The sequence below is a fragment of the Antedon bifida genome, chromosome 2, assembly GCF_963402885.1.
Source record: "Antedon bifida chromosome 2, ecAntBifi1.1, whole genome shotgun sequence".
NCBI lineage: Eukaryota > Metazoa > Echinodermata > Crinoidea > Comatulida > Antedonidae > Antedon > Antedon bifida.
The window spans coordinates 35,807,776-35,835,309 of NC_136227.1; the positions used below are offsets into that span (position 1 = coordinate 35,807,776).

At 34.2% G+C, this 27,534-nt stretch overlaps 2 protein-coding genes across 3 annotated transcripts; one reads left to right on the plus strand and one right to left on the minus strand.

The window, feature by feature from the left end:
• The first annotated feature begins 3,312 nt into the window (after nucleotides 1-3,312).
• Nucleotides 3,313-10,590, plus strand: LOC144834912 (uncharacterized). The gene is made up of 2 exons (XM_078689897.1): nucleotides 3,313-3,425; nucleotides 6,422-10,590. Exon 2 carries the CDS (start codon nucleotides 6,452-6,454, stop codon nucleotides 7,382-7,384), a length of 933 nt encoding a protein of 310 aa, XP_078546023.1. The 5' UTR covers nucleotides 3,313-3,425; nucleotides 6,422-6,451; the 3' UTR covers nucleotides 7,385-10,590.
• Nucleotides 10,591-10,939: 349 nt separating this feature from the next.
• On the minus strand, nucleotides 10,940-26,944 carry LOC144834901 (nitric oxide synthase 1-like). Of its 2 annotated transcripts, XM_078689881.1 has the most exons (23): nucleotides 26,466-26,944; nucleotides 24,357-24,496; nucleotides 23,681-23,843; nucleotides 22,162-22,253; nucleotides 20,620-20,758; nucleotides 19,975-20,114; nucleotides 19,428-19,602; nucleotides 18,965-19,066; nucleotides 18,558-18,752; nucleotides 18,198-18,289; nucleotides 17,892-18,036; nucleotides 17,420-17,524; nucleotides 17,124-17,194; nucleotides 16,680-16,709; nucleotides 15,592-15,766; nucleotides 15,216-15,436; nucleotides 14,703-14,899; nucleotides 14,087-14,256; nucleotides 13,770-13,980; nucleotides 13,393-13,480; nucleotides 12,712-12,991; nucleotides 12,088-12,276; nucleotides 10,940-11,836 (listed from the first exon to the last, which is right to left on the minus strand). In XM_078689881.1, exons 1-23 carry the CDS (start codon nucleotides 26,904-26,906, stop codon nucleotides 11,687-11,689), a joined length of 3,711 nt encoding a protein of 1,236 aa, XP_078546007.1. In that variant the 5' UTR covers nucleotides 26,907-26,944; the 3' UTR covers nucleotides 10,940-11,686. The 2 variants fall into 2 exon arrangements, with proteins under 2 accessions (XP_078546007.1, XP_078546008.1); XM_078689882.1 differs by lacking the exon at nucleotides 16,680-16,709.
• Nucleotides 26,945-27,534: the final 590 nt, after the last annotated feature.

The following is a 27,534-nucleotide window of genomic DNA, read 5'->3' on the forward strand; positions in this document are numbered from 1 at the left end:
TAGTCCATGGTTGTGCACGTAATCTAGTTTAATGTCCGCCTCGCTAAACCGGGTCCTAAACCGGATCCTAAACCGGTATACAAGTGGACGTACCTTAAACATTATGTCTTTTTTTTAATCATCGTTAGCGTAATACAACAAGAAATATTTCTTTGTGTTGATTGGCTTGTAGTATTCTAACGAATTTGTTTAACAAATATTAGTTTAATTGTTAGTAGGAATATCACAAACCGATTGTTTTATTCGTAGAAACTATAAATATTAATCGATTAATAATAATATTGATTGATTCGGAAAACTCTTTCATGACAGCGGCAAACATTAATAATGTTGCTTCCTCAAACAATATTACGAAAAATATTATTAATATGAATATCGAAAACCGCTATTGTTTATTCGTCAAAATTAACTAATTCACTGAGCAAGCGATGTACGCGCAACGCAAGTGAGTTGACCAATCACAAGCGAAGATTCGGATAATGTGTGAGATTGATCAAATTGTTTGAAGGTTTGCATGGCGAAATCAAATGTTGATATAAGTTTGCGGTACACCACGTATATTAGTTCTGAAAAGAAGTTTCTCGACGTTTCGATCAATATGCTTTGATCGTCCACAGGAGTGAGACGCTTAAACAATATAATTACATTATACGTTGTTAAAATATGACTCGTCTACGCGTGACGCACATGTATTTCAAAAGAAACTGAAAACAATGAATTTAATTATGTTTATTTGCCGCCAACGAGAGTGTAAATATTCACGCTAAAAAATGATGAAATGAAAGTATGTGGGCGCGCGTCTGGTTTCGTTTTCATCTATAACAATAGATGAGTCTTGTTATTTTGATCATAATGATTATATATACCGTGTGTCCAAATAATGTAAATAAGACTTATGTATGTATACATTATGGGCGCGTCTGTCTGCTAACAAAAACAGTCAAACTTCTGCAAACTATACTCGCACTTTTCGATGATGTTGTGGAGAGGGCGGGGGAGGGGTGTAGTGCCTAAAAAGTTGGTTTTAAATTATTATAATTACAAACAGTGACATTAAGAGCCTTCTCTCTAATGTCACATGATCCCAATTGACGTACAGAACTGTAATCGCGTTTAATTACCAATCGTCGCGTTACGTGGATGCTTTCGTTTCTATCGTCGTGACGCATTGGCTTAGAAGCATGTGAAAGTATGCGGGTAATTAGTACCATAGTGCAAGGCATTCTAACAATAGGATGCTGAGCTCTGGATATCAAAGGGTTTATCTGTCGTTGCGACATGCGGATAAGTTCCTCGCCCATAGCAGACACCGCGGGCCGCGGAGAATTAGGCCTACATTGTACAGTATTGTTGGTATTTGTCGCAGCCAGACATAAGATCAAAGGACTGTTACGAGTTCCTTTCTTGACAAGGCGAGCTCAGTGTCCTTAGATATTGCCTTGCATAGTGTATCATTTTACACACTACAGACAAATTAATCCCCGGTTGATGTCGTAATGGTAAACATTCAACTGGCTCGAATTATTTATAGAAAAGAAAGTATCAAACGATAATAGAGAAAAAAGTTACAATTCAACATCCTAGTAGACAGCAACAATGAGATTATTTCATTCCTCCCCTGCTGTTTGTTTTTTTGTTAAACTGAGATTACAACATATTATTTCACATCGGAATTCATGACATCAGCGGAATATCGTAATGCAGAATTACAGAATAAAACTGTTAAACTTTCTCTTTCTAGCTCTCAACACATTCCTAATTTATCTTGTAGTAATCCCATGATACATTGTGATTGTGAATACTTTTTTACGCAGCGGAAAAATTCGAGCATGGATTAAACAGCACTTTTATCCATGTTATAGTAAACGAAAATTACTATTTGTGGTATAGAGGGCGACAAACTTGCATTTACAATACTCATATTGAAAGAAACGCCCTCAATGTACAAATTCTCACGTGCTTAATGTGGGTGTATTATTGATTTCTTTAGCATGGAATCGGATCCACCTTACATCATGCTACTAGAGACCTCGCTACTGACTCCAAAGTTTGGATAAAGTACGACGAACACTGATTTTTTAATAAATATTGAAACAAAATTAATCAATAACACTAAACAGAAGTTGAATGGAGGTGTAAAAAATTATATAACTTGTTCTTACTATATTCTCAACTGAGAAGATAGATTTATTGTCAACGTGAAACAATAATTTTTGTGTTGAATATGCCTTTTTTTTTGACCAAAAATTGGATTTTAAAAATCTATTTACCTGAAAATAGTCAAATTGTCAGACAATAGGCTTTTGGTTAAATTAAACTTTGATGTTGTTTTTTTATAAGAAGAAATCATTATTTTTGAATGTCCTATTCAGAATCAGATTTATTATTAAACGTCATCGTTCAATACATCTTTAACATAGGATAACGTGGGTTAAAATTCAGTAATTTTATTATTGCGAATGGTTCTGTCTTCCTTCAGTTCGTGGCTGTGCATGGAGGGAAATCGTTCCAGGAGGTTGTACGCATCATAACCTTGCAACACTAGGATCAGAGTCTGGTACCACGTTGTACCAACTGGAGAGTGTTCTTGTTGACGCGGCAAATTACGGATTTATTTTGAGATTGTGCGCGATGTATTTAATAATAGTTGGGTGACCCGGTAGTATCTATTAATGTTTTTAGATTTCGTTTTTTGATTCTTAATTAAATGTAACATTTTATCTGTTTCAATGACTTCAAATGTTGGTTTTAAAAATAATGTATAGTTTAGTGCTAAAGGGAAAGTCAAATTTCTAGACCCGGATGGAAAGGAATCTTGAATGTTAATAATTAACTTTGTGATCCTTCAAATCAACTCAATATTTTAGTACATATAAAAAACAGGCCTATTAAGTTTTAAAAAATGAGAATATTTATTTGTAAATGAAAGCTGCGGGAAACTGAAATGAAATGATCGAGTACAAATGCTGCTGGCCCAGATGATTTTAAGTAAATATACCATATGAATGAATGAACTATATAGGCTACACACGGATAGAACAGAACAACAAAATTTAATTCAAATATTGTGCATAGATGTATTTTGTTATTTATTATAATTCTTTTATTTGTTACTAATACAAGCCTAGGTCTGAAAAACTATTAAACCCAGACGCGCAATTCATAATATCTAATAGGCCTACAATTTGAGAATAACTGTTCAGTGGATCCGATTTTGTGAATTCTGAAAGCCACGCCCACTAATCCCGAAGGGCTGAGTTTTGTAATGATGCAAAAACAGTTGATGTGTACGGCCGCTACGTATTTTATATAATATGTAATGCCCTTAAATTCAACAACAGTAGCGAAAACTAAAATAATCATGGACTGAACCACAATATAAATGTGTTAATTTCTGTTTATTATTGTTTCGATTAACAGGTAAGGTTTATATTGTCTTTCCATCGCTAATTCTAGGCCTACCTAGCTAGCTAGTTAGGCTAGCCTTCTCACTCTCATCATCATCGACGTCGATCGATCATGGGTGGGTAAAAGAGGAATACCGCGCCCAGCCGCTTAGAGTAGTATAGCCTACTAGTAGGCCTAGGCCTTACTAGTTGTTTGGGTGTCCACCATACTATACTAAGTAGCAACCGAATGAAGTATATCTAGTACTTTGTTACGTATATTTGAATTAATTAGTTAGGCCTCCTTCTAGAAAGCTAGGCCTAGCCCTAGCTAGGCTAGCTAGCCTACTACTAGTACGGTTAAAATAGGGGAGGTCAGTTTATATAGCATGCATAGTTGAACCATCGGCATGTTTAGCCGCCACCCACAAAACATGGACTTTACCCCAACAAAAATAGACTGACAATTTAATGTAAAAATGGTGAGTTTTGAATGATGGGCAAATCCATCGCCAACACAGGGCCAGTGTATTTTTTAAAGACAATCTGGTCCAGTTGGCTTTGAAATGAGCAACGGCTGTAACTGTAACTTTTGGTACTTAGCAACAGGTCATCCTTGTAATTTGGAGTTCAAAATACATTCTATGTCACTGACCATGACAGTATCAATGAGGCCACACCCATCTTTGGTCTGGGGTGTAACTTTATGATGATCCAAAGTGAAATTGTGTCTTTCTGAACCTTTTTTTTAAATAAATGTATGGATACCCTGCCCCAAACCATCTTCTTAAAATTTGGATGACAAGCATTTTTGTACAATAATGAAGTGCAAACAGATTTTATCTTAGCTTGGCTTCCCTAACACAATAGGAAATCCTGCTTTGTATTCTTGCATCAACTGTCAAAGGGTATTTATATTAGAAATCAAAGAAGGTGTGAAATTGCGAACAATAAGGACTTCTTGCATTAATGAATGATTTGAGTTCATAGGTCATTGCATGCTACTAATTAGAATTTAAACCATTAAACCTACAGTAAGTTCAAACTTACTGAATGATAAATAGGATACCAATACAGTAACATTCTAATTTGATAAGTGAGTACCAAAGACTTATATCTGTATGGAATATTGATAACACTACAATCTCATGAAATCTTTGCATTGTATATCCTGTTAATCAAATCAGCTTTTAAATATTGCAACATGTCAGTTGGTTTTCAGATTTCACTGACTTGATGTTTAATATTTAATTCATTAAAGGAAACAAATGGATATTGCGCAATAGATCAGATGAATATACCATGGTTACACTTTGACCCATGACCTGTATTGTTTCAATAATTATTACTGCCTACCAGGGATAGATCATCTCTTTCATATTAAAGACCCCTTCCCTGCAATTTTGGACGTTTTTTGGAAAATAATACATATATATCACTTTAAAAACATTAAACCATGTCATTCCTTGTCTTAAATGTACGTTTTATGGTAAATTATGATAAAAAGTGAGAAACAATGCACTACCTAAGTAGCTCGCGGCGATCGACCTCTCGTGGACGGTCTTAGGCCTAGCCTAGCTAGGCTTAGTTTTGTAGGCCTAGCTGGTAAACATCGGTAACGTACGAACATCGTACGCTAGCTATATACCTAGCCTGACGTTGTATAGTTGCTGCATTAATTGTCTTTCTATTTTTGCCAGACTCCGTTGATACAAATTGGGGAAAACCCGGTATTTTCGCTGTAAACTTAGGAGTCTTCCATTTGTTTTGGCCTCACGATCAATCGAAAAGTGGGCGAATTACAGGTGGTGAAAAACAAAAATATCAATCTGCGCGCAATGCATTTTGGGATTTATAGCGGGCCGCTATAATTATTAGAATCGACTTATTTTTCACATTTTAACCGTTTAAAGACGAAAAAAGTTATCGCAATAGGACCATATAGTATTATTTTTACATTAAATATAGTTTGTGATCTTAAATTAGATCTAAAAAACGTAGGGAAGGGGGCTTTAACATTCACATAGCGTTTGCCCATTTCTCTCTCTAATTATTATAAGTATTTGTATTTGTATTCTGCTTGTATTGTCATGAATATTTGACATTTTTTCCAAAATGTGGAGGCGTAGTCTTCTTTAAATCCTTGTCCCGTTCAAAAATCTTTTCTTTAAATTTTAATAATCTCTTCTTCGAATTCACTTGACCTTCTGTCGTAACCATGACAACTGGTATAAAATCTTGCCAATTCATTCCTTCATTGTATTTTCGTGTGATTCATAAAATAATAAAATTCTCCTTTATTATTATAATATTTTTAAAACCATTGTAGTAATTCACCAAAGATTGATTGAACTACTGTACTGTACTACCGTACCACAATTGTATCTGGTCATGCTTGAATGAATATTTGACCACATTTATTAATTATAGTGCTAGTCTCTGGCACTTCATTTACGAGACCTTTCGATACCTAGGACCTACGCATAATGTGTCATGGGTCTCACCTGGACCCAGAATTTGCCAAACGTGTGTCGGGGAAGCCTGCCCTGAAACTTACTAACTCAGACTGTATTGTGAAATTCTTTAAGCTGACATTACTGTAAACACTGTACTGTATGAAAGAAAAGCATATTTGTTTTTTTACACTATTGTGTGCACAATTGATAACCGCAATTATAGAGGTCATTCGGTGAGAACTATTGTACTAATAAGTTGGTCTACAGTATTTATACAGTACAAATGTCATATACTATACGCTATTGTACTAATAAGTTGGTATATTTATACAGTTACAATAATGGTGTATACTTTACCCTGTTAAAGTTACATATCCCCTACAATTTTGTATTATAACTGATTACTGAGTTCTTAACATAATAATCATTTTTTATTCAAACCTGGAAACAAAATGTTACTGTGCAATGGTAAAAAAATGAAAAGTTTTATACTTACATATTTTTTTTCAATTTCCAGTAAAATAGTTGATTTATTAATTTTATTATTTTTTAACATATATTTTTACATTTTTTTTCCAGTTTTCTGAGTGATTATTCCAAATTAATATCATGGCACCAAGAATCCACTGGACACAGGGCACTGCTGTGTCCAAAGTCACAAATTTTGTAAAGACGGCTCCGGTTGTCCACTGCGGGTTCACCGGGGCGCGGCGCACGCCACTCCTCGGCAAGATCCTGCTTGCGTTTATACCTTTTGGTGCTTATCTCATCACATTCACCTTTTATCACGACTTGCAAAAACTTTTAGGCTTAGACGAGAAGCATGTGAGTACAGCGTTTCTTCCGTGGCTCGAACACTCGTTATTTCATTGTTACCCACATAAGATCCTGTCAAGTCATACCTCACCAGTTTTAGATTTTATTGCGGCCATTCCATACTTGTTCCATTTTATACTGCCGTTGGTATTTTCTCTTTACTTGATATACGTTGGGAGACGACATGAAGTACCGTTGTATCTGTGGGTCGCTGGTTGGGTGAACTTTATCGCTGTTCTTGTTCAGCTTGTCAGCCCGACAGCCTCGCCTTGGTTCGTAGACTCTGTACAATATGACACAAATGGAAATATTATATCCGTAGCTGACAATGAGGCTGGTTTCAAGCGAGTTGACGCCATGCTCGGATATCCGTTATTTCATAACTTGTACGGTAAATCAAAAGTAAAATTTGGAGCATTTCCAAGTCTGCACGTGGCATGGCCGGCAGTTGTTATGTTATTTCGACCGTGGTTCGGTTACCGATTCGGTGTGTTCCATGTTTGTTGGATATTGTGGGCCAGCATGTACACTTGTCATCACTATCTCGTGGACGGTCTTGCTGGAATTACGCTCGCTTACATCATCTATACCTCAACAATGAAATTATATCATCCGTTTCAATGCGAGCGAGAGCGTGACGTTGTTGCGCAAGCAGAGTACATACCAGTTACTGCGAAAATTCCGTTTACTGATACGTGTGAAATTACTATGCCAGAGAAATCTTAGTAGGAGTCGCCGGGAATTTCATTCTATTCGTATAGTATTAGTAGTTTTGTAACAGTGAAAATATATAAAATGTTTTAATAGCCTTTACCAAAGTAGAATGAGGTGAACGTTCACATGGGTAAAGATTAATTATTGCAACTTGGTGTTGAAGGTAATGTTTTGTTTTAAGTTCATAATATATAATATATAAATGACAAAACAATGCATTTGATAACCATAGATATAGTTGAATGTTTGGTTGCAAAATTAGGTTACGGTAGATCAATTTTTTTTATGAAAACTTTTTTTAGGTAAGCTTTTTTGAAAAACTTGAATCCATTTTCAGGTGCTATCAATATTTGTTTTTTTGCATAAATGAAAAAGTATGATAACAATTTGTGAAACAGACTTTATGTAAATTAAATGAACACGCTTTTTATTTGTGAATTGTTTAGCTGTATATTACATCAAAGATTTCTTTGATGACATTATTCATTCCAACACACTGAAATGATTACCTTGTGAAACTGTTAGCTCAGTTACTATTTTTCAAATGTTGCTAGCTGTTCTATCATGAATTTGAATATTACCATGATGCATTGCACTTCCTCTATCCCATAATGCACTGGGACTGCATAACAACCACACATTGGAAAAATGACCCTGCTATTTTTAAGTGACCTTGTAAAACAACTGACTAGACACTCATTCATTGAATTTGAATACTACCATAATGCATTGCACCTGCTCAATCCCATAATGCATATCATTTATACGATAGTTTATGTGTTTTTTTTCAAATCCATTTTTTTTCCTGTTTTCTTGTTACGTATATGTTTTGAAGTATACGTTTTGAAATGAAATTTAAAAAAAATCCCATAATGCTGCATAACAATCACACATTGAAAAAAATGAATATTTTTAAGCAGTGAAATGACCCTGATATTTTTAAATGACCTTTCTAGCCTTGTGTTCTTTTTTGTTTTGCATATTTCTTTTTAAACATTTCTTCCAAACATAAGCCCTTGGAAAGCAACTTGGGATAATCTGGTGAAAAGTTAAGAATGTAAGCGCTACCTAAGAAATTACTTAAGATATGTAGTGGAGTATTATAGACATTTATTATTATATATTTGCCTAAATAGCAATGCATGTATTACATTTATAACATATTTAAAAACTAAAATCTTCTTGATTGCCAACATTTTATGATCTCTGATAATTTTGTGATATTTCAACAAAGATATTGTCTTTTTAACTTTTACATTTTCATAGTAGTAAATAGTATTTTAGTATTAATTTATGAAATAAAAATCATAGAAGTATTGATAATACATCAAATTAAAAATACAATTTTTGTAGTAAAGTTTGGAAGTGTTTCCCTCTCTAAATAGAGTTGAAAAAACAAATTCAATTTCATATGTAAACTGGTTTAAATCTTTTAAAATAAAGCTAGGATATTCAATGAAACGTTAATAATCCTATAATGTTTTTTTAATTTAGAAAGAGTATATTTTTGCTTTAATAATTGAATACTGAATTAAATATTACCACTTTTAGTTTGCCGAAAGAAAATCTAATATAGTAAAGCTTCTTATGAAAATCCCAGACGTTAAACAAAATGTTTATTTATTTAAGATTTAATAAATGTTACAGTACAGTAACAAACTGTATTAAAATAAATTCAAATTTAAATGATGAGATTAACAAAATGTTTGTTAATATGACGGAAGATGTTTAGATTTATATCAATATTATAGATTAGGGTTGTTCATTCCATAAAATGTATTTTGTGTGTGACGTTAATTTGGTAAACAAACAGAATGGTTTTTTTAAATTGCAACTAAAATGCAAGTGGATTCTGGTTTTCTTTCTTTTCTAGAATGTGTGATGAATAAGTAATTGTATTTTTCTGTGTTTATGTTTAATATAATTATCGGTAAAACATAAATTTTGCTTACTTGTTTTAATACTATATAATACTATAGTTTAATACTACTCTTGTGTTTTGTTATTAGTTGGGGTTTATTTAGCTGGATATTTAGTACTACAAAATGTACTAACCTTTGACCTTTATATTAAAATTAAAAAGGACTTAAGTACCAGTAAATGATATTTTTTACCCCTACTTAAATTTCATTAAGTGTTATCTGTTCTAGTTTTGTTATTTTGTCTTTCATAATGTAAATGAATCGATCCATACCAGTATATTGTATTACGGTGGTATTATTTTACTATATTATCATATTGAAACATATGTTAAATCATTGCATGTGGTCAGAAATAGACAACATAATGCAAAATACCCAAAATGGGTTTTAAAGAGATTTTCTCAAATTGACAAACATTTTTCATTATTGTCTTCAGCATTCTTTTCGTGTACAGTCTCTCACTTTACTTTAAAATGTTTGTGTTGCCCAGATATGAAATTGAGATACTAAAGTTGTGCACTAATGCACATTTAGTTAAGTATCTGCTATAGACAATATTCTAAAAAATACATTTGTTAAGCTCTGTCTACACTATGAAACTTTATGTGACAAAAAAAAGGTGATGTGTGCATATATGGACATGATGATGTCTTATCACTATTTAGTATTTAATATTTGGGCACATCATAGTTTTTTTTTGTCAAACAAGTTTGATAGTGTAGACAGAGCTTTAAATGTTGTGTAAATCACATACACACTCTCACATTGCAGTTTTATTTTTAAGTTCATTAGTTCTGTTTATGATGCTTTATTTAACGAGGTTTAACAAAAAGCTGATGGCAGACTAAATGAAGCTTGTATCTGTAGCATTGTCCTGAATCATTAACCCCCGTTCACACTGACCGGTGTCCAGATATCTTGAAACATGGGTGTAGTGTTTAAGAATACTAGACCGTTCACACTGAAGTCATTCCGTATTTTGTACAAAACATGTGTGATCGAAAAACGTAACATAGCCCTGAGTTTTCACCGGACAGAACCCAGGCTAAGTGTGAACGTAAATCTCTGTAATACTAAATGCCTTTTAGTTAAAAGCAAGAGAAATTATTGTTGATAATTTATGCTATAGACCTAGCTGATAGGCCTAATGTTTGAGGAATAGGGCTAGTATTTGTTGGTATATGGTTTATTTGTTATGTTAATTGATACTGAAATGTACGGTTATATAATATGTTTTTATGATAAATAAATTTATTCATGTTGATTATTAAATTGTTGTATGAACGGGTTGTTATAGACTGTAGTAATAATCATTTATTTATTTACAAAATACAATTGATAAATGCATTAAAGTTTAAATTTAATTTGGCAAATAATTTATACAAATACCGTATGACTTAAGTCAAAAGTAAATTACATAATACAAATTACAAATACCGTATGACTTAAGTCAAAAGTAAATTACAAAATACAAATTACAAATACTGTATAAAACAGTTTCACACTAAATGCAGTTGTGAAGTAAAAAGGCTTGGTTAGTTTAAAACGCCAAGCTAAACGTTATTCACAATAATTTGTTTTTATTTTGATTTAATTATATTTCCTACAAGGTTACCTACAACTATGCTAAAGCCATGTCCCTACTAGAGTATACAGTACAACACAATGACTTGCGCAAATAATTTGACCAATCACAAGTGACCGATCATCTCAACTCTGGCATGTGATTGGTTAATTTACTTTGCATTGCGTCATAGTGTGAAGCAGTCTGTTATCCATGGCAACTTTATATCACGATTTCGTAAACTTTATGGAATGTCTTAATATTTTGGAACAAAATTCTTTATAAGTTTTTATATGGACAGTTAACAAATGTTTACATCAAAACAATAACTTACGAATATATGACGAGGAAAGATTACATAATGTACATTTTATCAGGTCATAATGCGTTATAAAATAAACTGAACTATAATTTTTAATTAATATAGTGTAGGTTCAAAAAATTGTTTGCACAAATGGCGTGTCATACTTGCACTCTCGTTAAAAAATAAAAAGCCCCTGGTGGCGCTACGTTAAAGAAACAGGGACTTGTGTCCAAACTGTTAATGTAGGCCAGTGTCCTTAGGCCTACAGAGTATAGTAACACGGTGATGGTTTTACCTACATGTTACAAATAAACGCCAGGGATTAATAATTTAGCCATAGAGAAGTAAAAACCATGACGACGGGTGCGTACGCACCTCCCCCTCCCCCCAAATTGCAAAAGGTCCACATTTTATAGGGTCTTAAAATAAATCTGTAGTGTATTATACATTATTATGAAAATGGTCCAAAATATATTAATCCGCACCCACCCAAATAAAATCCTGCGTACGGCCCTGTTTAGCTACTATTTCTTTGCTGGGTTTATCCTCGTTTTAAACGCCAGCTGTTGACTCGTGTCACTCGTTTCATTCGTTTCATTCTCTCGTAGTTGACGCGTCACCTCATCAGTTCGAAGTGTAACGCCAAAGATGTCTTCATGATACCGATGTTCTCGCTGAAATTAACAATTAAAAAGAAATAATGTGGGAACCAAGCATTTAATGATTTGACGATGAGTCATCCGAACTGTCGCTTGTGATTGGCCAACTCGCATGCGTTGCGCGTACGTACGTCGTTGTATTGCGTCAAAATGAGAACCAAACAATAAATAGTACAAACAATAAAAGTTGTAATCATGATCATGATTGTTATTATTGTAATTATATAAAAAAAAATTGAATGAATGAATAAAGAAACGTCACTTACCAACATATTGGACATAGTTGTCTTAGCCTCCTCTTTCGTCAATCCATTTTCTTCTAGGATTTGTAAGAAGGCTTTGTATACACCAGATGCCATCGATACATCACCACAAACGAAAATATGACCATCATTATTCATAATGTGATTGTAGAACTTAGAACTGCTTTGTATCAGCATATCTTGGACATACGTCTGAGAAGAAAAAAAAACCCATTAACGTGACTTTATGCGCATAGAATAATACACCCACTTCGCATGTATATGTCAACGTGCACGGTACACGTTGAAATTGAAACGGAACAAACTAACTCGTCCTGGTGACGAGTTCAAATCTAGTTTATAGTGAACGGTTGTATTTTTTTCCTTTTCGGACGTCAAAAGTTTCTCTTCTCCTCTTTCTCCTTCTTCTGCTAATTACTAACTTCCCTTTTAAATAATAAATAAAACGAGACGATTCAAATCAATGTGATTCAAATCAATGTGATTATTATTATAAATAAAACGAGACGATTCAAATCAATGTGATTATTATTATAAATCAAGTAATAGTGCATGCATCGTAGTGAAACAACTTTCGAAAACATTCTGTTTTCTAGAATGTTCGTAAAAGCTAAATAATAAACTCACCTTTTGCTGACCAGGTTCTCTTGAATACGCGGTAAACAAGTCAGTAAGAGCTTCTCCGTTGAGGGCGTCTTGCATCTCATCTTTATAAATGTGGTCCATATCAGAACGTCGACACCCGAAATACAGCTTCCAATCTGCTGACAGCTTGCCGTTGTTTTGCTTGTCATTTAAGTAGTGTACCCTGTCTTGCCAAAAGCCACGGAAAGGCGCAATACCTGTGCCAGGACCGATCATAACCACTGGTGTTGATGGGTTGCTTGGGATGTGGAACGTACTGGCTCTGTATTTTTCATTAATTAGTTTTGTCAGAGAATAAGAGTATATTACAGGTTTGCAATACACCACATGTCTCCAACATTTTACTCGATGTTTCAAAATAAAACAATATATCATTGTACTAAGAATAATTAATTAACGCTGGCTGCTGATACGAATTAATACATTTTGTAAGAATGGAACCGAAATTTAAAAAAAGTGGTTTGTGATTCGTACCACCAGTAGTGAACATTTTCATTTAGGCCTAATTAACAAAAACTGATATTCGATATGAAGTTTTAGAAAGTTACTTACTGCATTATTTTATATAGGTATGCAGCATTTTGCAAAGCTACACTAAATGTTTACTGAATGTAAGTTTTTCTGGTAAAGTAGGTTTACTCATATTTTTATTTAGATACTTACGATTTAGTATAAGCTGCCACTTCATCTCCCTGTTTTCTTGTGCTTAGCCATGTTGAGCAAACGCCATTGTGTTCAACACCTTGGCCCTCTGAAATATATATTGTTGTTATTGTTATCACTCACAAATGTAATTTAATCAACCGATTATTTTCGTATACATAATCGGATCAAGGCGCTATGTAACCAAACGATGTTCATATTGATGAGTGTAAATATCAACAAATTATATAGGTTGTCTTCCCCTCCTGCCATCCTCCACTCCTATACCAAAGTTGAATAGGACTTGATTGCAAATGGAATTGCCGTTTGTACCTGATTTGTAGAAGGGTCTCTCTAGCAAATTTCCAGTTTGAAGAATCGCCAATTAAACTACTTACCACGAGTTGTATAAATAACAACAGCGACTGTAAGATGGATTTCTCCAGGGAACATACGGGGACTTGAACTAATGGAATAGTATCTAGGCTTTAACATCGGTAACTCTGCTATGAGAAGAGAAGCTGGAATCTCAACAGTTGAATATTCTTCCAATATTTCTGCTAAGTTTGGGTGATGTTCGAACTTCCAATCTTCGTACAATGAAGTTCCCTTAACATAAATAAAAACAAATGTTATATTCACTGCCTCTAGAAAGTAATCCTCGATCTTATCGTGTCAAGTTAGCCTAAAGGTGCATTTATCATAGTATACTTACAGCGGCTAGAGTGTTAAGATTTTTCTTTTCATCTTCATTGTCGGTGAAATTAGCAAGCAAAGCTAAAAAGTCTGGAGTAGGAGGTGACGTAATATCCAGGTATCGTGATAAAGCTGTTCTCAATGAACACTGTGGCAGACGGTTTTCTACTTTCCAACTTTTGACAGTTCCTAGAAGAGAAACCAACTGTGTGTGTGACCTACCATACATTTCTAGACATGAATGAGTAGTGAATATACACGCCGCTACGTTATTTCACTGTGGAATAATGTAGCGTCGTGTATTTTTAGTCAGTTTATTCATAGAGATATTATATATCTCTATAGTTTATCTTGTGTAAAGAACATTCGCTGTTTGGGGACCACCATTCTCTTGCCCCATCTCGAATTGATATGAATTCGTGGAAAATCACATTTGGTGGCGTGAACAGGTGTTTTATCTTACATGCTGTACTTTTTCGTGAATAAATAAAGATTTTAATTGATATACCATTTCATTATTTCATGTAGAGTCGTTTAAATTGGTTTCGTCCTTTGTGATTGAGTGCCTTCTTGTGCGCAAATGCATTATATAGTGTGACCGGAGCTTAAGTAGGAGAGTAGGAGTCTTAGCTTACCTAGGAGAGTCGTTTTCATTTCTTGCTTCTCCAACTTAGTGACAACATCTGGTTGAATGCCTTGTAAATCAGTTCTTGTGATTATTCGATTGACAAGACTGTCTTCATTGGCTGGGAATATTGCCAGATGATCTCCTGGTTCGTAATCCATGTCATCTAGGCCTCCTGTTGACATCTTCACTAGAATGGTAGAACGACTGAAAGGAGAAGTTTTTAAACTTAAACATTCTCTCCTCTCTTGAAACGTTTTTCGTCTTTCCGACATTACGCTTCCCACGATTTGTTTCCATATTTTTATGTTTTGAGCAGAATGGTTTGTTATTGTGCTAAAGTCTACATTCAACATTAAAATGATAAAATGGAAAACTGGAAAGTGTTTTTAACTTTATTTCCTTATTACCTTCCAGTATAAGCTTTCAGTGAACCTTGCACTTCTGTCTATTTATTTCCCGGGAAAAAAGACATATCCGCTGTTTGTTAAAAGTCATGTGCTTTTTTTTAACCCAGACTTACCCAGATTGTTCAGATTGCAAATTTTCTACTGACAAAATCTTGCATGCGCTGACTGTCTTTTTATTAATAGTGCCGAGTCCTTCTGAGACATCTATTCCTTTCTTATTTGTCTCAACAAATCTCCAATTTGATTTGTCCCACTGCTGTCCCTCTGTTGTCAACATCTTGACGGCTTCCTTGTAGTTCTCGTCGTCTTCAAGACAAAATTCTTCTAGCGATTTCTGAAATTCAACACAAACAGTAAAAATGTATGTTCTGCAATATTGTAAAAAAGAAGGAGCATCTTTACATGGAAGTGATACATTCTTTACTTCACTGTTCTTCATTTTGATCGATCAATCTTAGAAACCATTTGATTTATTATCGAATTATTTACCTTAAATACATCACGTGTCCAATTATTGAATGACACGTCTTGACCTCCGAGTTCATCTCCTTCACCAACTTTAAAAATGCGTTCACCACCAAGACGAATGAGAATACGGTCGAGATCCTTAGCAAACGCACAGAATTTAACGTACGCTTTGGAGCCTAAACCAAACACTGCAAACCTAAGAGAAAACACTAATACTGTTACACTATAGAAAATAGGACACAAGAACGTCTGTGCAAATATGGATTATTCGAACTGTCGCTTGTCATTGGTCAACTCGCTTGCGTTGCGCTTACGTCACTGCGTTGCGTCCTAGTGGGAACCAAGCTTAAGACAAACCAAAGATTCATGCTTTTTTCATGAGGGCGGAAAAATTTATTTATTTATTTCGGTATAAAAATATAAAAAAAAGCAGCAATCATTGTATGTACATACTAAAAATATAAAACATTAAAACATTATGGGCTGCACATACAAGAAAAAACAAATACAATATTAAGCAATAGCAAAAACCATATAAAAATACCAATAAAAAAATAAAGACAATTGTGAAAAAGGTAGTTAATTATTTGTTTAAAGCTTATACAAAATTAATTATTATTACCAACACAACAAATTGTAATTTTAATTCAAAAAAAAGAAAATGTGCCTAAGTAAATAGTTATGTTTCATCACTATCAATGTTGTTAATCTTTCTCTTGACCCTGTGCAGTTATTAGTATAGCTAGAAGTATAGCTATGATAGTTTTTTTCCTTCGTATTATGTGTGTATCACATTCTGAAGGTGGTGAATAATACTAGAACACGAAACATCATGATGTTATAACGTTAATTTTAGTACCTTTCCGTTATTATTATTACCAACAACAATACAGTGTTGTCCAAACAACAAATGTATACCATAGACTGAATAAAGAGATTAGATTTCTTTACAAATGTTTTTATTATTTCAAACATATTTTATCGGATATTTAACCGAATCGCCATCTAGAACGTATTATGTTAAACATTTATTTATTAGGATTACAAAAACAACAAAGAAACCATTTCATTGTTATAGTGTTAGTAATGATATTGTTTATTTAAAGTACCTGATTTTGTCATGCTTCTTTCTATAGTTCCTGTACCAAAATGGGATTCAACGTTACTTATTTACTATAACATTACTGTACTTAAATATAATAGGGATATCAAAGATCTGTACTTTTTGACAGAAAGTTTTCTAATATAAATATATATAGGGGGCGTTGTTTTACAACCTTCTATCGTTCAGGAACCCCCATTCAGCCAACCAATGAGTAGGTACGTAAATGAGTTGGAAGTCGAATAGCTTTGCCTATTTACGATTAGCCTCTTCTCTTTCTATTAAAATGTATGTCTTTCTTTCTATGTAATGATTCCAAATTTCCAATTGTAACATAGGTGAAGTGATTTTTCCATCTCCTCTCTAAATATCTGAAACGTGTTTTTAACCATTATTTTATTTCCGTTTTCTATTTTCTAAAATAAATATCATAAATAATAATACAACTTACTTTGGCATGCTTAAGTTCATTAAAGATCTTTCTTCATCAAGCATCAGTTCTTGCAAGTTCTCATAGAAGCTCTGAGAAATAATGCACATGCCAGTTTTAGATTATTCAAAATAAAAAAGAGTGTAGATAAAGAGAGGGAGAGGGTGTTGTTGCACGACTTTCTCTTCATTTTCTCTTCCTCCACCGCGTCACCGACAGCTCATAGGCGCGCGCGTAAGTGTAGTGTCGTCTTCTTTTATTTGACAAATTTATTACGAATACGTAGCGAAGACGTCAGTCAGCAAGTCATCACTTACCTCGCCGTTTGATGGAGGATTTCCATTGCCAAATGTACTTGTGACGATCAATAGCAGGTTCTCATTTTCAAGATCAGTAATATCATATTCCTCCATACACATTATCTAAAGATAAAATAATAATAGTTAAAGAGTTAAATATTGTATTTTGTATAGTCTCCCGGAGAGACCAGATAGCCAACACAACTGTTCTGGCTTATAATGTTTATTGGTACGTCTAGTACATTTTTAATATTACTGTACATGCTTAACATTCAGAAATTAAACAGCATTAAGGGTCTTTCACACCTGTTCCGGCACGGGTCCGGCGCCGGCAAATCCAATCGATTTCACGCGGCCGGCAACGCGCATATCGATTGGCGCATAGCCGGCTAGAGCGTCGTGCAGTATCACAATGTTTTGTCAACTATGAAAAACAGGGGCTGAGATGGGCCCTCATTTTCCTCGATTATTGAATCTACCGAATACTTACCCTTGGATTGAAAGCGTACTTGTAAACCTCATAAAGTCTATCGGCAAAGTATTCAGACTTTCCGGTTTCTGTGGCATAGAGAATCGTCGCTTTTATACGCTTAGCCATGGCGTTGTTCATCATTGCAGTAGAAAGTGAAACCGCTCTGGAAAAATAAACATCCAATTTGATAAATGCTAAAGAAAATGTCATTTGTTATTAGAAAATTCATCAAAAGTTTTGCCAGTTCGACTTATACCTGCTCTCCTGTGGAGAGTAGTGTAATTGGTCAACTTCTGATTTTTAGGAAATTAATTAAGTTCGTACTTAGCGATTTTCTTGAAGGTGATTCCTTTCATCTTGTGTTTTGGACTTTCTTCAGTCTTCTTTTTTACAGAGTGGATTTTCCAAGCATCAGCCTAAATATTAAATTTAGAAAATAAGATCGTTAGAAAACGTTTAAGTAGTTAGAAAATGTTGATCGGTACACCATGTATGTTTTGTTCAGAAAGGAGCTGTTGAGTCTCTCGACGTTTCAATCAATATAGGCCTACGTCCGATCCTCAGGAGTGAGGACGGTCAACGTAATGATTTCGCCATGAAAACCTTCAAACAATAAAACAGTATATACATGTTATAGAATTATTAATCAAACTTTGTCCACTCTTTTTAAAGAACGTTTCCTACCTGGTACTCAAATGAAGGTCTTAGTTTATAGTTAAGCATCTCCTGGTGGAATACTGGTGTAATGCCTCCAGATATTGGTGGTACAATCCACACCCAATCAGCAGGACAGCCTCCACGTAAGCGTTGCTCGTTGTCCATGTGTTTTAGGAAAGAGTCCGCCATAGAATGATGATCTGCAATTGTGACTCCAGCTTTCTATTGAACAAAATGATAACTAGTAAAATGAGAATTCACTTTATTTAAACTCTAACTACATAATTTACCATAACAACATACTATCTGTTCTGTTCGCTACAGAACTCGTTCTTTTCTAGACAAAAATCGAAACGCCGACTGGTGGACTAACATAAAAAAGACAAGTATAAATGTATCTATACATGTCCTGCACAGAATGTTTAGTTAGTTACCTGAAAGCTGTACAGAACTGCTAGGTTCGCTTCAATGAGAGCACGATCTTTCCAAAGTGACGCATAACTGTTGGTGTCCAAGCCCATGCCTTGTGCTATTTTCTATAAAAAAAAATTAATAAATAAAATCATAATAGAAATCTTAAACATATAAAAGCTATGATATATATAGTCTATGGGCGTCCGGTTTACTATTTTTTGTCAGGTAGTAGGCCTAAATAACTTTTCTATCGAATTTTTGAATCAAAATTATTTTTTCAAGAGATCTAATAATCTGCAACACGTCCTGTATGTGTAGCAAATTTTGCAAATTAGATGTTTGGTAGTACAGTAAATGTTCTGTAGATTCGTCACTTTCTCCGTCTGCAACAAAAGTTTAAATTGCAAGAATACAAACGTTTCCATGCAGAAAAAACTTCAATCAAATGTATTTGTATGCATTAAAAACCATGAAGTTTCTTACCTTTGCCATATCATACCGCTGTGGATCGCAGAGATCCCTTCCACCAATTTCTGTTACCATATACCACCCATTGAAAGGTGCACCGGTAAACTCGATCCCGCCTATGTCCAATAGCAAGCAGGAAACAGCCGGTAGCGCGTACCATTTTAATCCAAGAGCAGCGAACCAATCAAAACTGCAATTAAAAATACTTGATCTATAAGGTTTATTGCAAATAGATTGACTTCGCGAGGAATGTCATTGCACAATGCATGGTGGGAAGGGTTTGGGATCAAACGTCACGATGCGTACCACCTACAAACAACAAATCATGTACGTACGCGTCGTGACGTTTGCTCCCAAACCCTTCCCATCATGCGTCGCGCAAGCTATTCGCGATAAACTTTTACATGAATTTGTGGTTTTTAATATTCCATCCAAAGATTTGCTTTCCTGTAATCGACATATTAAAATAACGTTACAGACTGTGACACATCCATCAACGACATCACATTAGGCTAAACTATTATTCATAAAATGTGTTGACACCTGAATTCTTATAACTTACGAAGGGTGTGAAAATTCGACCTGTAAAACTGCGCTCAGTGGAAGGTCAAACATCTCTGGCTCTTTTCCATTGGCGGATAGTACAAGGGGTAAGACATCAAAGTTGCCACCAGCACCTTTCCAACCAAGACTCTTACACACCTGATAGGATCATCATAAAACATAATGAAATATTTTGAATTATAAGTAATACAGTTCAGTTGGAATTGTTAATTATTATACCGAACTGAAAGCGCTGATTGATCGATTTGACTTTATCACGTTCTCTAGAAGAAGGATATCTCGGTGTTTTATTTAAATATAAATACCGGATATATTATACAATACATAGATTACAACAGCTTCCGAAGCGGTCTCTTCAAATCACAATCAAGTTTTGAAAGAAAATTGGACAAGTATTGGTCCGAATAAGAACTTTAATAATAATAATAATAACAGGATTTTTATAGCGCACATACCACTCAAGAGTGCTCAAGGCGCATTCAAAAAAAATAAAACAAATCATACAAATGCCCGACAAATAAAATGCAATTTCTTTGGAAAATTTTAATACCATTCTGGGCTTCGAAGCATAACTGGCTGTGGGTCACAAGAGGCACATTAGCCTATGTAATGCCACACACAATAAGTTTTAAGTAAGATTTACCTCTGTGAATTCCACATTTGCCGGATCGCCAATAATGGAACCGTCCGGTTGCGCGTAGCCCGCGTAACTGATTAACTGGTTGTTCCAAACACGGAAGTCCTTTCCATTGGCCCTTGGCGGGAACACTGTCATCGTGGATCTGAAGGGAAATAACAGTAAAAATGTTATATTTAGGCCCATCTACTTTTTTTTCTCTCTCTCGTCAGCAGAATGATGCTACTTGCATTTGTAGAAATTGATTAAGTCCATATAATATGAATGTAATCATATTATGATATGATGGGATAGGTTTAATATTGTAAGTGAACATTTGACGTAAAAGTATTTTTAAAACAACTTTCCTACCAAGGATAACAGTTATAAATCCTTGGACCTAGTATAGTTTTACAAGAGTAATCTCACTCTTCCTTGAGTCTACATGCAATTTGCATAATTAAACAAGCAAATTGAATCCGTATTTAGTTTTTTTATGAATATTTAAAAATGTTCATGCATAATAACGGAATGGAAAAACCTTCCTCAATATGTATAATCAAATTAAAAGCAAGAGTAATTTAAGAAAAGAGTTAAATCACAGCTCAGTACTTTCAAACCATAACTAGTCATAAATATTTTAATTCACTTATTTTGACATTTATATTTTTGCTATATTTATGTGTAAACGCAAAGTACTTATTTATTTTAGATTATAATAATGGCCTCAATGGAAATAAGCTATCCTTTTAAGCTATCCTGGAAAATCGTCTATAAAGTTATTTTTCTAAAATACCAATAGTTATCACTTTGTAAGTGTTTTTTATAATGCTTTTCAAAGTAAATATGGAATTATTTTTTAGACGCATTAAAATTACGATTAGCCCGTGATTATTCACCATGGATACTTGGTAATATTTGTACCTTGCGTTAGCAGCTGAGTCAAATTGTATAAACTTTCACGCAATAATTGTCTAGCTGAAGAATGTTGATATTGCTAGAATAATCTATAACTATTATTACGAAACTAATATGAGTTTGATAGATCCTTTGCATGTGATGAGAACGTTAAAATGAAAGGCGTGCAGAACATTACGTACATTGCTACGTCGTCATGATTTCATAACACTTATTTTTTAACATAATCTGTTCCACCATGTTTTAATGTATGTGTATTTGTTTGCCATTGTCTACATCACCATGTTGTCATGTTTAATAGGACTTTTGAAACAATGTGTTTCATATTTTGATTAATGTATTTTGCTTACACTACGTTGCCAAGTATAAATATATACTTGAATATATAAATCCAAAGGCAAATTACTGAACAAAATGAAAATACTGTGGGTATCAGTGGTTGGATCTCAATGGAGATACAAAAAAAAGCGAAAAGTAAAACAGCCAGAAAAGCTAGCAACACTAGCCCTTCATCAGTGCAAGTGAAAGTACTTGGACCAGGGAAGAGTTACATTACAATTTATGTTAAATGTAATTTAACTTGGACAAAGTAGAATCGGCTGGTAGGTAGGTAAATATAAGTATAAACAGGCCTCCGTGTATCAAACACACCTTATATTTCCTTTATTGGTTGCGTACACGATGTGTGAGTAGATAGCTTGGAACATCTCGGAAGCCGTGCTCACATTCCGGGCATCAAACACCTACAAAAATGAATATAATATAGCAAGTTAGTACGTATACGTATTCACAACATAATTTTGCGCGTGTTCTGAATGTTGATGATTATTTAATGTGGACTTTACGCATGGGTGTGACCATTTGCGTTGACCTTTGACCTTTTAAATTAAACAGTATTAAAAAATACACTGTAGGCCTACCGGTAGTGAATTAATTTTTTAAAATGTTAAATGTTTTCATGACGGAGAAAGACGAAGCATGTAATTTTCTTACAGTTGGTTTCCAAGCAATGTAAGGACATAAGCGCGCTGCAAATAATTCCACCAATCACCACCCGAGAATCATTCGACATTCGCCTGTGATTGGTTAACTCACTTGCGTTGCGCTGACAGTACGTCGTTACGTGGAAACCAAGCTTAATGAGTATAGGTCTGTTTATTTCCTATTTTATGAAAATGACATGAAGTGTATTAAACCTTTACAACATTGATTAGTCATGCACTATCCCTCGAAACAAATCGATAAATACTCCCACAGAAGCTAACAAACGATATATAAACCAAACTAACGAGATAGTAACGATGATTTGATCGTAGACTTCATTGTATTTTGAATATCTTATCAAAACAAATTGACCTTATGTCGATCAAGGTATATTCTGGAATGGTCACCATAGTACAGCGGTAAACAAAGTTGTTTAAAGTGTGTGTTCACTTGATTTGGTTGGACATTATACCATTTAAGCTTGGTTTCGACTAGCAACGTAACGCTACGACGTATTGACGCAAAGTGCTGTATTGCGTAATCACAAGTGGGAACCGACGGCACAAGTGCTGCAAACATCGTAGGTTTGATTTCACGCAGGCGGGAGCAAATACAATGATTGGAAGGGCACTTTCTTACGTTGCGTAGATTGCGTTACGTTGCGTAGATTGCGTTACGTTGCGTCGATAGTGAAATATGCATCTGTTGACCATTTTAAAACCCATATTGTCTGCTATTTAAAATGTAAGACACCAGCATTATGTGCTATATAAATCTACAGGCATCTATTAATATCAATTGTTTCGATAGGTTGTTGTAGGTGTGGTGTATATAGCAACAAATACACTATATGATAACATATCAATATTTACAGTCTCCTTACCTTATCAATACAACATTATGATAACACGTTAAATAATACTTATGTGTTAAGAGCATTACCTATCAACATTATAAATGTTATCAACATTGTCACACCGATACTCAACATCACAATCAACATTATTCGATCATTCATTCATAATAACATTTATTTCTTTCTCTTTCAAGGTAAACAACATAACAATTTAAATATAAATAATAAAGAGGTAAAACCCAGAAAGTAATGACATCATCATTACCATCTTAAGGGTTAAATGTCACTTTAAATGAAAACGTTAGTAAGAAATTCAATTACGTCATATACCTGTAGTCTAGACCACTGTATTCTACCAATGCATCGGGCGGAATTCCTCCAAGCCATCTTAGCTCCAAATATTAGTTCTTTTTCTGTGAGTTTGTACGTTCCTGTTGCCTCAATGCTCTCCTGTACTTCCTTCATCCTACCTTCATATAGTGGGCTTGACCGTCTTAAAAATTGTAATAATGTTCGTAATTATTTATGAGTATTGTAAGTACTAAATTTAGGATGCCCAAGAACGTGAAAGTTGGTTATAATAATAATAATATGTATTCGGTCACCAATGAAAAATAACCAGGAGTGAGAATAGACTAAATACGAAACAGATTCTGCACTCACTCCATTTCAATACAGTTAAAATAAAAACTTATAAAAGAAAATGAAACAGTTGTATTTGTTGTGGTGTAGAAATGGTGTATGGGGTGCAAAAGTTAAATTGTAATTGCGAAACGGGCTTATAACATCTATTTAGAGACGATCTTGAGCACTTTGTGGTTATGTGCGCTCTATAAACCTTATTATTATTATTATCTTGACGTGGAGCGCAATTTGAGTTTAAGCGTGGCGATCATGGTACAATGGTAAAAACGTCCTTTTTAATACGGTCGTATTAATACTCATTGATAAAGTGGAACGCAATTTTCTCTAGCGTGGCGATCAAGGTACAATGGTAGAAACGTACTTTTTAATATGGTCGTAATACTCATTGATAAAGTCGACAGCGTGGCTCAACACTACTTCTTTTGGTCTTGGATCCGTCGAAGCTTTTTCTGGAAACATCATAGAGCCGAAGCAACGTTGTTCCGAACATGTTACAGTTGTCTAAATAGAATTAAAAAAGAACATTCGGGTTAAAAGCATTAGATTTTTGAATGATGCCAAACTTGATGAAACACAATGTCTTACTTCATTTCTGAAATTTGGTTTCCTAAGATGGAGACACAGTCTGATCATCAGTAATTCTACATATAAAATGGTTCATTTATTGAATTTTTATTATCTCCTGTCTGGTAGAAGAGAATTCTTAAAATATAAGTCCATTGGCTTCTTTTCAAGGTTTTACGATCTAAGGAATGTTTTATTTTGTGTAACTTGCCTATTTATAATCAACCAACCAATCTCTTTTTTATTGTACCCATACAGAGTAGAAGCATCGACATAAAAAGGAATGTAAAGTATTAAAGTCGCCTTTAGATAAATAATAAAGTGTAAGTACAATAGGCCTACAGCCAAAATAGAATAAAATGTAAAGTATTAAAATCGTGTGTATAAGTACAATACAACCACCAGAATATAAAATGTAAAGTATTAAAGTCGTATGTATAAGTACAATACAACCACCAGAAAATAAAATGTAAAGTATTAAAGTCGTGTATATAAGTACAATACAACAAACAGAAAATAAAATGTAAAGTACTAAAGTCGTATGTATAAGTACAATACAACCACCAGAAAATAAAATGTAAAGTATTAAAGTCGTGTATATAAGTACAATACAACAAACAGAAAATAAAATGTAAAGTACTAAAGTCGTATGTATAAGTACAATACAACCACCAGAAAATAAAATGTAAAGTATTAAAGTCGTATGTATAAGTACAATACAACCACCAGAAAATAAAATGTAAAGTATTAAAGTCGTGTATATAAGTACAATACAACCAACAGAAAATAAAATGTAAAGTATTAAAGTCGTGTGTATAAGTACAATACAACCAACAGAAAATAAAATGTAAAGTATTAAAGTCGTGTGTATAAGTACAATACAACCAACAGAAAATAATAAGGGTTAAATGAATTTAATTATCAACAATTTTCAAACCTCAATAGTAGAAGAAAAATAATATAAAAACATAGGAAATTAAAACGGAAATGTATGAGGACGATCAAAGTAGCCTACTGTATATTGACCGGAACTAATACGTAACGTAGAAACGGAAATGTATTTATTCATTGTTGTGTCTTTCTCAGAATTCCATAATTATTTCATAATAAGAAATTATAGTAGGATAAACTATTATAATAATGTTTATTGATAATATTTATTGAAGCTACACACAACGGTGGCACACGTCATACAACATACCGCAACATTAACAATTAACTAGAATTTAATTCGTCACTTTGTCGTGCTATAGGTGATCATTAACTATTGTTAATGTCAGAGCGGTCATTGATATAGTTGCAGAAGTAATCTGTTTGGGTTAGCGTACCATAAAAGGTATTTATTCCGATTGTGTTCAGTTATTAAATTGTATTGTAACTATGAATTTGATAAGCAGCCAAATACCAAACTACAATTATCGACGTTCAGTTATTAGGCATAACTAAGTCAACAATAAACGTACTTTACACGCATTTAGTCAAAGTCAACAACCATATACAAGTATTATGAAGATAGAAAACAGTATTACGATATTTGTACCTTTAAAGCTTGGTTGCCATGACTAGGACGCAACTCAAAGATGTAGGCACAACGCAAGTAATTGAATCAATCCCAGGCGAAGGATTATTCAAACCGTCGCTTGTGATTGGTCTACTCGCTTGCGTTGCGCGTACGTCCTTGCGTTGCGTCCAGTGGGAAGAACCAACCTCAAAGTTGAGAGTATTAGTAACATGGAATATTATGCATTCCATTTCCATATAGAAATATATAATGAGCATGTTAGGTATAATGTGAGAATATTTACATTAAATACGTACGAAGGTGACATCACGAATACATAAAAATACGCGCGCATTATCGATAAGCACGCGTGAGTCAAATTTGAATGTTAGGAAGACAACATACCTCTCTTTTTTGGTGTAAGGTATCGACGTATTGCTTTCCAGATGAAAAATTCTGTATCTTTACAAACTGCTGATGCTGTGCAGACGATTTGGACATGACAGGACATCCCCCAACCGTTGGCCCTTGCTGTGCAGACGATCTGGACATGACAGGACATCCCCCAACCGTTGGCCCTTGTGATTTCTTACTGTCTCCATCATTCCTAATATCATTAGGAGGACTACTTGTCTTTCCATTACACTCTCCATTCATGATCAGGTTTTTAGTAGTTTTCGGTGGATGTTCACGTCGTTTCATCGACTGGCCAATAATCAACTGTGGTGCCGGTACTGGTCTTGGACTTGGACTATGTCGATACGCTTGACTAGTCACTGTTAATCTTTGGTTGGTTTTGATTCTACAATTGGAGTTAACTTTGGATCCTGTATGTGGCTTTTGCATTTGCGCAGTGGTGATGTTTGTTTTGGGACTTCCATATTTTTTTGCTTTAATCAGCTGAGCAGAATCGAACGTAATCAGGTCTTTCTTCTTTATCTTTGGACTGTACATTATGTATTCGTCTGATCTGTTGACATAATAATAAGTGAAAATGAAACTACTTAATATGAAAATTAATAAAACAAAAGGTGCTGGAATAAAAATAACTACTGAATCAATATCTGCGTTTGAAGTTCATTCATTGATGGCATCGCAACATTTTTCTGTTTAAAAAAAAAAGAGGTAAAAATTGATTAGTATAGGCTAGGCCTACATTGGATTATGCTATCACTTTTAACCTTGGATAGAATAATATTTCCTCTGTTGTTAAGCTCTGTCTACACTATCAAACTTTATGTGGCAACAAATGTGATGTGCCCATAATATGGACATGATGATGTCATATCACTACCATAATTGGGCACATCACATTCTTTTGTTAAACTAGTTTGATAGTGTAGATAGAGCTTAACAGCGTAACTGCATATTCCCACTCGAACGCATCGCAAGGACGCCAGCACAACGCAACTAGGGCAACTCAGACAGCTTCGTAAGACGAGGCCCGACGAAACAACCTCTAGCCTACAATAAT